This window comes from Salvelinus namaycush, chromosome 27, assembly GCF_016432855.1.
Source record: "Salvelinus namaycush isolate Seneca chromosome 27, SaNama_1.0, whole genome shotgun sequence".
Taxonomy (NCBI): domain Eukaryota; kingdom Metazoa; phylum Chordata; class Actinopteri; order Salmoniformes; family Salmonidae; genus Salvelinus; species Salvelinus namaycush.
In genome coordinates, this window is record NC_052333.1 from 33,798,813 (window position 1) to 33,811,657 (window position 12,845).

Sequence of the window (12,845 nt, forward strand, 5' to 3'; positions counted from 1 at the left end):
TTTGCCTTTTGATACTTTTAAGGGTCTGGTGAATGCAGTTGAATTAATGCTTTGTGATGTCAGAAGTCTACATGTGTGTTGAATACTGCCGTTTTTATTGGTCTGACAGTTACGTGATGTGAAATGAACCAATCGCTGTGCGACATTCTCAACTCGCCGGTGTACTGTAGAAATACACCAGCTGGAGTGCACTGCACCATTAACTGTCCTCTTGGCGCCTTCCTTTGATATGAAATTCCCTTCCACTCCATTCAAACAGCAATGGGAGTGAGTGACATCTTCAAGTGTTCATTCACCCGTCAATGGAGAACCAATCACAGAGGACATAAGGCTTCCTCCATATGTTTACTCCTCCAATAGCCTGTTGTCTCAGACCCCTGGAGGCGGAGTCTCTCTTCGCTTTAGGTCCCCTCCCTCCTTGTATCACCAGACCAGGCCTCCACACAGTGTTTCTGTCTCGGTCAGGCACGTTCCAGATCCTTGTATCACCAGACCAGGCCTCCACACAGTGTTTCTGTCTCGGTCAGGCACGTTCCAGATCCTTGTACTTCTTGCGCAGGACAGACACCTGGTCCTTGAAGAGCAGGGGGTCCAGGCGGAACTGGGAGTGGACCAGGGGCATGTAGCCGAACCATCTGGCAAAGCTGTTCACACACTCCTGTCTCTGGGTAAAGTGCTCTGGGTTGGCCCACGGAGCGCTCATCTTCGTACCCTGGGAGGATGAAAGACGTGGAGAGAGAAGCGGGTGAGTTTGAAACCCAGGTCGTCGTACACACAACATTAATGTACAGACGGGTTGTACAAATGGAATTATGTTTCTGTATACCGTAGACAATTACTGGTGTCACAATTTCTCAATCTTATCTATAGGCTGATAATGATGTTGTACAGTATATTGCCTGTCAGAAAACTAGGGAACTGTTACAATTACGATGGCGAGTTGATCTCACGTCTGATACAAATAGGGTTGTTATCTCCAGTCTGACAGAGTAGGACGAGAACCGCCACTGTGACATACAGGCTGACACCAACGCTCTGGGATAATCTCATCTTTACAAAAATAAACCGGAGCAAGTTATTGTTACGCAGCAATAACCGGCTATCTGTGGCGAGGGATTTAATGATTATTGTTGTGTAAAAATCCACCTTATAACGGGTTGAACTCTGTCTGACCCTTGTTAATAAGCGGTCTATCAAGTCATTCTGGCAGATTTTACAATTTGAGAAAAATGTAATGTAACTAACTTTTTTGGACAAATGTTATGCTTTATACACAGTATCACAACTACAGCAATAAATAACTCATTGGTCAGACATCTCTGATGGGAGTGGCCTCACCTGTGGGCTGGGCAGCTCATTGGTCAAATTCACCATCGACGGGTGTCGCCTCACCTGTGGGCTGGGCAGCTCCTTGTACTGCTTCCTCTGGGCCACTTTGATTGGTGGCAGGTGGGTGACGGAGGAAACCAGGAAGTTCATGAGGATGTCCTCACAGTTGGAAGTGCGGTCCACCAGCGCCCGCAGTGAGGGGGGCAGGTAGTGGGAGAACAGGTAGTGATAGTACCTGATGGAGAGGAAATGGAAGGGTCAGAGGTAACAAAGTGATCACTAAAATGGCAAGGAAATAGTTGTTGGTTGGGATATTGAAACTGTACATTAAGCCTGGTAATGCATTCTTCTAAGGGCAAAATGGATGGGCTTCAAGTGACCTCAAGTAGTAGCCACAGCTCATAGACCATCTGTTTAACGGTCTTCGTTGTTCACTATGTTTTTCTATTGTGTGTCAGTCGATCAACTGATCAGCTGTACACGGTGGTAGTCATAGAAACAGAATCCATAGAAAGGGCTTGGAACCTCTAACCCTGGCAAATTGACTGGTTAACTTGAAGGGGGAGGCCCGTTCCATGGATTCTATGCTTACAGTACCTGTGGTAGAAGGCTGCTCCCGTCAGAACGATGGAGTACTCGTTAGTCCACTTGGAGGTGTACCCCCACGCATGCTTGGCCGGGTCCCAGAAGTGACTCCTGGGAGGGTAGCCCACGATGCGCTCAGGAAAACTCCTCCACACCAAGAAGGCAAAGTTCACCTGCGGGGAAGAGTGAATACAGTTACATGGGTAAAGGGGCGGCAGGGTAGCCTAGTGGTTAGAGCGTTGGACTAGTAACCGAAAGGTTGCAAGTTCAAATCCCCGAGCTGACAAGGTACAAATCTGTCGTTCTGCCCCTGAACAGGCAGTTAACCCACTGTTCCTAGGCCGTCATTGAAAAATAAGAATTTGTTCTTAACTGACTTGCCTAGTTAAATATGAAGGTAAATTTGTAAGTCGCTCTGGATAAGAGTGTCTGCTAAATGACGTAAATGTAAAGTGTGTGTTTTCTACCACAGTGTGTTGTTGTATAGGAAGGTCATACCTCACTGGTCAGCAGGACTGTATCTTCATCCAGACTCAGTACTGCCTCTGTCTCTATGGCCACGTTGGGCAGGAAACGACTGCTCGTCTGGAGAGCGGGGGATTGAGAGAGAGAGATGGTCATTTCCGTTCCTTGTTAAGTTTGACAGTGGTTGGTTTGTGTTTGGGAAAATGAAGGAATGGCGGGGACACTGTCCGCTCCATTGAGGTCTGTGGTACGGGGAGAGAGAGGATGAGTCAATGTCACGGATGTGTAAATGACAAGCAGTGACAAAGGAAGGATTTTACTCCCATAGATTCAGTGTGTTTGGGGGGGGGTGGGGTAGACCTACAGAGAGAGGCAGACAGGAATGACTTTCATATTTCCCCTCCTGTAGCCCTACTTGGGGTTTGGCGACGTCATTGTCACTCACCTTCCTCCTACCGTCTGTCACAGTGAGGGGGACAGGCATGGGTGGCCATTTACTCCTGTGGGGCGGCGGCTTCTCACTGTTCCACAGGATGATGATCTAGAGGGGGAGGGAATAGAGTGTGACACAATAAGCATAAGGGTTAATAGGCTTAATGAAGCAATATGGAGCGGTCTATTTGCTACCTATGACGCTAAAACACTCACCTGTGAACAGTATTTGGACTTGGAGACCACCTGAAGCAGCTTCATGATTGGCTGAGACTGGGAGACCAATGGAGAGATGGCATGGATGATGGCGGTGAACTCTTGACCTGGACTGACCCCTGCAGGGAGGAACGAGGAGGGAGGAGTATCTACTTTTACTATCTACCCTGTACAGCGTTCCATATTTGAAAGTAACATATTTACTGTAGGAGACAAATATTAGATTTGCTTTATATACTTATGATTATAAACTTTATGAAATGTATATTTTTGTTTTATCCATAGGAGACCCTATAGATGAGATATAATTATATGGATGAGCCAGTCTAGTCAGGTAGGTCTGAACTAGTCGGAACCGGTCCAGTCTGGTGTGGTTCCCTACCTAAGCTCAGGTAGTAGAAGGGGAAGTGGGCCAAGTGAGTGGAGTACTCTGGCAGGACGAGCAGGCCTCCTGGTAAGGCGTTCCACATGTACTTATTTCTGGAGATGTGGGAGAACACCCGGTCTTTGATTATCTGAGAGAGAGCGATGACAAGGTGAGAACGTTTGCGGGGAGAACGCCCTGATGTACCCATTAGTTCAAACCTGAATTATCTATGTCCATATGGGCTGGCCAACTTTGTGTGTGTAAAACTGAAGTAATCACCTCAAGAATACAAACACAGCAATCTTAAGTACATGCACTTCCTCACTTTGACCAGCCGGTGCCAGTATAAGAACAAAACATCCAATCCAAAACAATCCCATACAAATGAACCTGAGGTCAATCCATTCTCTCTTAGTTCCTGGGTCGTGTTCATTAGAGCACATCGCAGCAACAACAACAACAAGCGTTGGACAATGGCCAGGTACTGTTTCAGTCCGTTTTCTACCGTTTGGTGCTTAATTAACAGGACTCATCACCTACCTCCAGTGTGGTGAGGACTATCTTGTCCACGGAGGAGAAGTAAGCCTCCCACAGCATCTGGGTCCGCTGCCTCAGAGCTAAGACCCGCTCATTTCCCACCGCACGCACTGTAGACGGGACCTGGGAGAGAGAGAGAGGAAGACGAGGGAGAGAGGGAAGGTGGAAGTTGAGCAAGGAGAGGAGGGAGGGTGCAAGTTGAGAAAGAGGAGGGTTGAGAGAGCAAAGGTGAGCGAGTTGGAAGAGAGAGAGCAGAGCAGGCAAGGTCGACGTATTCAACACGATAAAACAATCAGAATCTTCAGAATGAAATGTACTTCATACAACGACACTGCTCTCTACACTGCCTGGTAAAAGAATAACATTTCTTACAGTATAATGTTCCATTCCATAAACCTTTTGAACAGCCCCTAGCAGTTCATACTCGTCTCAACCCACCGACGGTCAATAACCCTTACTATGGAGGAAGACGGGGAAAGTGGTCAGGAACTAGCTACGTTATCTCAACCCATCCAGAGTCAAATCCCCTATCAAATGGTATTGTTTTGCAAGAGGGAGAGCTTGGGTTCAGGAAAGGTGCCCGGCAGCTATCCTAGCTCACCTACATCTGTTTTATAGCACACGATTTACCTGAAACCAACATTTCAGGCAAGTTCCATGTCCCATGATGACACTACGCTCTAGAGGAAAGTGAAAGGGGTTGCTCCATTGGCACCAAATGAAAATAGCCCAAATTCACCCCGTTCATTCTCCTAAACTAAACACTATGAATGTGTCGGCTAGCTGAGGAAATAGGAAACATACCGAGTAGACTCAGCTGACCTGTAACACCAGGCGATTACTTCGGATAAAAAAATCTGCTAAATGGCTATGATTTGATTAGAATTAAATCAAGTTATCCTAGCAGGGAAGTCTGCATCTTCTACAGTGATGTTAAAAAGGCCCGTCAGGTAGCCTGTTGACTCCACCTAGAACACCATATAACAGCTCTTCTAATGATAGGGACCTGAGGAAGCAAAGGCCCTCCCGCCTCCTTTCCTATCTCCTATATCCTCTCTCTCACTCGTTCTCTCTCCTCCAACTCTCATCTCTAGATCTGAAAGAGAGATTCACCTCTCGATGGTCTCCTGACTCTCTGATGTGCTTGGACCCATTCAACCTCCTGTCACCAGCTTTATTCACTCAAAACTCAATTTCCATGTCCCTAACCACCGGGGCACGCGTGTGTGTGCGTGGTCGGAGTGTGTGTGTACATGCGAGCGCACGTGTTTATGGGCCTAACGTTGTGGTCAATTCCATTTTTAATCTGTCAATTCTATGATTAACAACATGTTCTTTCCAAAATGTATTTTTTTTATTGGGGGGGGTTATTGGTTAGCGGAATGTCAGGTTATTTCCTGTATCAACTGGGTTCAAACAGAATTGATTCCAGACCTGTTGTGAACGTGCGAGGTGTGTGTGCGTGTGTGTGTTACCTGTAGTAGCAATCGCTCATCTCCTTCTATGACAGCCTGGTTCCACTGGATGACATCAGAGAAGGGCAGCTCCCAACCATTACTGAGCAACACTGGAATACACGCCGCCTAGAGACGGCGAGAGAGAATAGACGGGATACTCTGTTCTCAGCAGATGTACACGTAAGAGAATCTATCACCTGGGAAATGGGTGGGCCAGTGTGACAAGAACATAAACGAACAGGGTCAGTGGTAATGCTACTGTTGTTCCTCTGCTCTGCTTGTGGTAGACGGGCCATTTTTCAATATAAATATGTCTAGATTTCCAGTCTTCGCCTCTGACACATACCACCATAGTAGCAGCTGGTACTTCAATAAGGCAGTCTGAGCAGATAATGAAATCGATGACTTGTGTGTGTGTGTGTGTGTGACACTCTCTTGGGGAGGTTGCATGAGTCACAGCTACTATCTTGCCAGTCCCAGGAGCCCCTTGAGGCCCTAGAGAAAAAGAGATCACATTTCTGCTACGTCTCTCACACACACACACAGATTTAACAGACCCCTAGTCTGCTAATTACGTACACTACACAGAGAGGATGGAGAGAGAGAAATGGAGAGAGAGAGAGAGAGAGGAGGGGTATAATACATCATATTTTTTAAAACTGAGTTTGATGTTGCCGTATCCCCTTGTTTACTGACAGCCAGGTTTTTGAAGATGTTCTACTTTTCTTTTTTCAGCTCCCTCCTTCAATCTCTCTCCCTCCCTCCCTCTCCAAGCTGCGGTCCTGGGTGTTGATGGTTTTATTTACTTTTCTAATTAAATCACAAGAGAGCAGCCAGAACCCGCTACAGACTGAGATCAGACGACTCCGACTGAGATTCCCCCTCTGGCGGTTTGAAGCTCCGCTAGTTGCCTCACCAGAGACCAGCCCTCACCAAGGCAGCCATGCAGACGACGCTAGGATACGCTAGGCTACGCTCCAGGTAACCGGGTCAAGCCAGATGTTGAGGCCTCCGGAACTGACGTGAAGCCTGGGGCTCGCCTGAGCCACTTCCCCAGAGACATGGTGCTGTGAAGCGGACTGACTAAGAAGTATTCCCCTGCCTAGATCCCAGTGCAGCTCAGCATGTGGGCATATGTGTGTTGTTGTTTCTTGGTTGTTTACATTGGGAGATGAAGAGAGGAGCATCAGGGTTAGTGTGCGTGTGTGTGTGCGCGCACACACCAAGAGTTGGAACGCAGACAATAAGTTTCCTACCACACTGGTAATTGCACATTCTTTTTTGGGCTGGCACGAAAAGTAAAAGGAGATCTGACCAATCTCAGACTGGCCTGAATGGAAAAGCAAAGGAGACACAGGGAAGAGAGATGGAGGGAGAGAGCGGGGGAGGGAGTGCGGAGGAGGAATGAGTTAGCTGTGTGAGAGTGAGCTTCCTTGCCAAGCCCTGCGTTCAGTGGATTTGCCCATTCAGCTTAGATCAGCAGTGTGGCAGGCTGGCAACCCTATGAAAGCTTCCGGACCATTGAGAGACTCAGTGAGAGAGAAGGAAAGAGAGGGAGAGAGGGCCAGGGAACACAAGTCTGGGAGGTTCATTGGTCGGTAAAACCATGAACACAGCTCCATCACCAAAACATCTACATGGGTGGTAATTCCACACAGTTTGTACCAGATCATTATTTCCTTAACTACATGGTTTATTGAAGCTGAGTTTGATGAAAGATAAACCCTTTCAATGTTATATTTACCAAATACCCCCCCTTTTCTTTTTGCAAATCAGTCAACACCACCATCATGGTTAACGCCTTAAAACCTTAAATTGTACACGTTAGTAGAGCAGGTAAGGATCTTCATACGACAGTGTGGCTATGATACTAATAGTGTGACTGCTAACACAAATACACGTCATTGCATAATCTTGATAGTTCAGAGGTGTACTCGTAGCTTGGTCCCAGGAGTTATAGAAGTTGGCAAGACAGCACCAACAAATCACACATCTGCGATCACGCCAGTGTATTTTGAGCAGTATTTGGCATTCCTCTAGGACGTTGCTAGGGTGTTGTGATCCGTGTTTAGCATCCTACCTGTAGAGACTCTAGGAAGCGAAAGGAGCCCAGGCGACGCCCCCGGGGAACCAGGCAGAAGGTGGAATTGTGGAGCAGCTCCTGGTAATCAAACCTGAGGCGAGAAAGAAAGAGAGATGGAGAGTTAGTGTTGGACGACAAACAAATTCTGCTCGCACTTTTACAGCAGGAACATCATTCACTTTTTACAAAGGATCCATTTCTACCATGAAGACGAGAGGTTCTAGAGACAAGACGATAACGGTAGGGTCAAGAGAGACCTGTTGACATTAGTCTTCTGTTAAAAGACCTACTCAACAGTGTTTGGGCACAATTCTGGCTGGGGAATGAGACACGCACAAGCAAACACGCCCACACTCAATATGCTGTCTTGACCTCGGTTATGAAAAGCCAACTGACATTTACTCCTGAGGTACTGACCTGTTGCACCCTCTACAACCACTGTGATTATTATTTGACCCTGCTGGTGATCTACCGAACAAACATTTGAACATCTTGAAGAACAATCTGTACTCGTATAAATCAACAGGTAGCGTAGTGGTTAGAGCGTTGGGCCAGTAACCGAAAGGTTGCTGGATCGAATCCCCGAGCTGACAAGGTAAAAATCAGTCGTTCTGCCCCTGAGCAAGGCAGCCAACCCACTGTTCATTGGGCGCCGATTATGGCAGCTACTCAGAGGGGTTGGTTTAAATGCAGAAGACACATTTCATTTGAATGCATTCAGTTGTACAACTGACTAGGTATCCCCCTTTCCTTACCCTAATCTCCATCAGGCACAGCCAGAATGGGACTGGCCACCCCTCAGAGCCTGGTTCGTTCCTGCCTTTCTAGGTAGTTTTTCCTAGCCACCGTGCTTCTACATCTGCAATGTTTGGGGTTTTAGTCTGGGTTTCTGTATAGCCCTGCTGATGTAAAAAGGGCTTTCTAAATACATTTGATTGATTGAATAAGTGGACCTGTTACATAATACAATTCGGTATTTGTGTTTGTGTTAGAGAGTCCAACAGGAAGACATGGCCACATCTTAGCTATGCCATTCCATTGCCACTGACTGTTGCATGACCTACGTGAACTGTGTTTTGGGAAGTAAAACAACGCCTCTATTGGTTTGACCCACACAGGGTCAGATTCTATGGTTTGTGTTTTAAAAAGGACAGTCAGTCACACTGAAAGACATTCTATCAAATCCAACTGTAACTGCAACTTAACAGTACCCATATTCTATACACATTCCTCTCAGGACTTGACTTGAGGCTGTTGGTAGAAAACCATGCTAGAAACCATGATATAAAGTGGCAATATTGCCAACTAAGATGACCTGGTACATTTAACTATTTATGTTCATCATTTCCAAGCATAAGTAAGGTAGATGGTTTACGTTAAGGTTAATGGTTTGTGATTATAATTGAGTTAGTGGTCAAAAAGTGAAATACGTTGTTCTCTCTGGTATAGGCAGATGGGGAGGATAGCCTTAGAATGGAACGTGTGGCTTTTAATCAAATCCAATCCAACTTTATTTGACGTGTATTATACAGATCTCAAAACATTTGACACAACGAGTTGCTCCATTCCAGCAACGTACACTACATGTTGAACATCTCATTCCAAAGTCATGGGCATTAATATGGAGTTGGTCCCTCCCCCTTTGCTGCTATAACAGCCTCCACTGTTCTGGGAAGGCTTTCCACTTGATGTTGGAACAGGGATTTGCTTCCATTCAGCCACAAGAGCATTAGTATTATTATTCATTCCAAATGTGTTCGATGGGGTTGAGGTCAGGGCTCTGTGCAGGCCAGGCAAGTTCTTCCACACCGATCGACAAACAATTTCTGTATGGACCTCGCTTTGTGCACGATCAGGAAAGAACCTTCCACAAACTGTTGCCACAAAGTTGGAAGCACAGAAGCGTCTAGAATCAATGGAACTGAGGGTCCAAGCCCGAACCATGAAAAACAGCCCCAGACCATTACGTTGCTTCCAGAGGCCGTTTGAAACTCGGTAGGGAGTGTTGTAGTGTATTTGATCTCTATGTATGTTTATACTTGTGGTCATTCTGGCATCTGAATGGGTATCATTCCTACAGTGTTTTGGGTGTGAAAGGTCATGATTTGTTCAGGCACCAGCATCCCCTCCGGGTTCTGGTGAGTGTGGTTTTGTGTTAAGAACTGGTATAGGGCCAGTTGTGTTGTTATGTTCGTAATTAAGATGGTTAGGGCTGTGGGTAGGGCGAATTGATCATAAATCAGTTAAGGGTGGAAATGAACTGTTCAGGTTATGATGGGAGTTGACGGAGTGATCTGAAATCGGTGCACAGTAAGCATTAGAAATGCCCCCGGAGCTACCAAAAGAACCCAATGTTCCCAACCAACTGTGGCAAGCTGCCAATGTTTGGAGTGCATTCTGGTACAAAATGGGTACCGTGCATCACCCAGGTGGGTCCTTCACAGGTCTGAGCAAGGTAGCTCAGGTGACCTCCCCACAAGCCCAACCCTCTAAATGTAAAATACGTTGAAACCCCCCCCCCCCCAAAAAAAACTCAGAAATGTGAGCCATTATCAAGCCAGTGGAACCTTTTTAACGGCCCGCCACGTTGCTCACTGCTCTAAGTAAATAAACATGTTTCTTATGAAAGAGTTCCTATATCCTCGCCTCTCCTGCTCTGTTGGCAACAGTCTTGTTTACACGCTCAAGGGGCGTCAGCACAAAATATGGCCGCCGCTAATCTAGCCCGTCTCCGTCTCGACTGTACCGACCATTGTTTATTTACCACTCTGTGAGGGGTGAGACACAGGCGCTGATGTTAGCATTGATTGGGATCTGGGTGTGAGTTTCTCGGTGAACTGTTGTATGAGTGTCACTATCGAGGTTGTGGTGTATACATACATACAAATCCGCGCACACACACACACACACACACACACACACACGGAAATGTGCACACACAAACTAACACTTGCAGCCCAACACACATTCACATAATGTATGCAAACATCCACCAGCAAGCACACACACACATACAGTATGGAAGCACATACATACACACAAGATTTCACCCTCGCACACAAAAAGCACAAACACAACCACATAATGTACACAAACACCCTAGAGAATTAGGGTAGTGAAAGGGTGCATTGTTTTCCATTTGCCACTGCAATGTTGTGCTGTTTTCCACCTGTTGACGGAGCTTAGCCAGTTCTGCAGAACTGCAGTGTGTGTGTGTGTGCGCGTGCATATGTGTGTACGTGCGTCCGATAGTTAGTGGATACGAGCTAATGTTATTTCTCATGCAAGTGTGTATAACGTCTGTTTGGATGTACTTGTATAGGCACTTACCCATTAGAGAGAGACAGAGAGAGAGAGAGCTCTCCCCAGCATGTGGTGGGAGTGGAGTGAGCCTGTCGCTGGCGACCTACTTCATCCCACTCTGGGTCATGCTGATTTGTTCGCTGATGTTTTTTAATGAGGGAATTTACTTAATGCAAGGGAACAAATAAATCATTTAACAGCAGTTTGTTTCCAAGAACAAATGAACAGGCTCTCTCTCTCTCTCTGTTATTCTCTCTGTCATTCTTTCTCTCTGTCGTACTCTCTTTTCCTTTTCTATTGAATGAGTGTGTGTGTTGGTTCTTCTATCCTTAAAATCCCCCAAAGTCCCCACAAGGATAGTAAAACAAGGGAAATTCTCCCTCGTGGGGACATTTCCCACGTCCCCATGAGGACAAATGCTATTTTAAGCTCAGGTGTTAGGTTCATGGTTACAATTAGGGTTAGGGTAAGTGATTAGGTTTTGGTTACGGGTTAAGGTTAGGTTTAGGGGTTAGGGAAAATAGGATTTTGAATGGAAATCAATTTTAGGTCCCCACGAGGTTTGAAGAACAAAACGTGTGTGTGTGGAGCAGGGCCAGTATTAACAGACTGTTCTCTGTCTGCTAACGGGACACGGAGCATGTCTCCTTTCTGTTCTCCATCGTCATGACCCATTGAGAGTGTGTGTGTGTGTGTACGTCTGTGCGTCCGTACGTGTTTGCTTGCAGGGGTACGTTAAGTGTGTGTGTGAGCCTTTTTCAAATGCCTATCCATGGGTGTGGGATACACAGTAAGTTACCGTGATCTAATGTTCTTTATGTGTGTGAAACGCATGATAGCATTTGTCTACCAGTGTGTGTGCACTTGGGATTGGTCCACTTGAATGCATGAGCTTCCACCCACTTTGAAATAGCCTTGAACCACCCAGATGTAGCGATTGTAGCGTTCTCTCTCGTTCATGGGGCCTATGAGATCAATGGCGATCTTCCCCATGGGTACTCCCACGCGGACAGTCCCCATAGGTGCTTGGGTCTTCCTCGGAGGTCTGGCTTTAGCGGCACAGCTGGTACATGTACGACACCATAGTGTGACATCCTCTCTCATTCGGTACCAGTAGTATCTTGTCTGCGGCCGGGCAAGCGTGCGTTCCACGCCAAAGTGCCCGGTCTACAGGGCTGTCGTGCATCTGCTTCACGATGTCTGTCCGGAACACACGAGGTGGGAGTATCTGTGGGTAAAACCCTGCGCCTTCGGTACAGTAGAAGCGACGTAAGAGAATGCCGTCCTTGACATAGTCTCTTCCACTGGCTCCAATATGCCTTAGTCGCTGGCCCGAAAGGCGACCCCCCCCCCCCCCCCCCCCCCCACGATGGGCGTTCCTGTACTTCCTCGAGCCATCCCTTGACGGGGCCCATGTCAGAGTCAGCTATCTGAGCTTGACATCATTTCTCAATAGTCCATCCATGGAAGAGAACAGTGTCACTTGTCGGTGAGGCAAATATTTGCCACGTCCAACGTGTCATCTTCACTGTCCCGATGACCCGACTCCACGTCGAAGGCAGCTCCAGAGAGCGCAGGCTGTAGGATGGGGTCTTCTCCTACCCCCACTGAACTCCATAAAGTAGCTTCCAGAGCGTAATCAGCTATGCTGGGGCCAAGGTCATACTGCACTTCCTGGTGCCTAAAACAGTCATTGTTCTGGGTAGGGTCCTGTATAGTGCAGGGGCAAGTCTGGCGGAAACGAGCATGCGTCTTTGTAAGCTCATGAAGGGGCTTGGCTACATCAGCAAAATCTTCGACAAATTGTTGCTAGTCCGAGGCCAGAATGACGAACTGACGGACGTCTGAAACACAGGTAGGCTGGGTCCATTCTTGGACTTTCAGAATTTTCTGTGGCGATGCCGTGTTAGGAAACGATGTGTCCAAGGTAGGTTACCTGTCGGCGGAAGAGACAGCACTTGGAGGGTTTACATTTCAGGTTGGCTTGGCGTAGCCGACAGAACACTGCCAGGCATTGGAGCATGTGACATCCCTTCCCAGGATGATGATGTCATCTAGATATACTGCACCA

General features: G+C 47.0%; 1 protein-coding gene across 1 annotated transcript in view; it reads right to left on the reverse strand.

Moving 5' to 3' along the window:
* Window positions 1-9: 9 nt before the first annotated feature.
* The window catches only part of LOC120022523 (exostosin-1c-like), a 65,237-nt gene continuing 52,401 nt past the window's right edge, over window positions 10-12,845 (reverse strand). The window contains exons 2-11 of the mRNA XM_038966471.1: window positions 7,469-7,562; window positions 5,407-5,514; window positions 3,935-4,054; window positions 3,410-3,542; window positions 3,028-3,146; window positions 2,810-2,920; window positions 2,413-2,499; window positions 1,927-2,087; window positions 1,393-1,564; window positions 10-712 (exon numbers count right to left, since the gene is read on the reverse strand). Coding sequence (XP_038822399.1) covers window positions 524-712; window positions 1,393-1,564; window positions 1,927-2,087; window positions 2,413-2,499; window positions 2,810-2,920; window positions 3,028-3,146; window positions 3,410-3,542; window positions 3,935-4,054; window positions 5,407-5,514; window positions 7,469-7,562 — 1,294 coding nt within the window. The 3' untranslated portion in view covers window positions 10-523. The remainder of the gene's footprint in view (window positions 713-1,392; window positions 1,565-1,926; window positions 2,088-2,412; window positions 2,500-2,809; window positions 2,921-3,027; window positions 3,147-3,409; window positions 3,543-3,934; window positions 4,055-5,406; window positions 5,515-7,468; window positions 7,563-12,845) is intronic.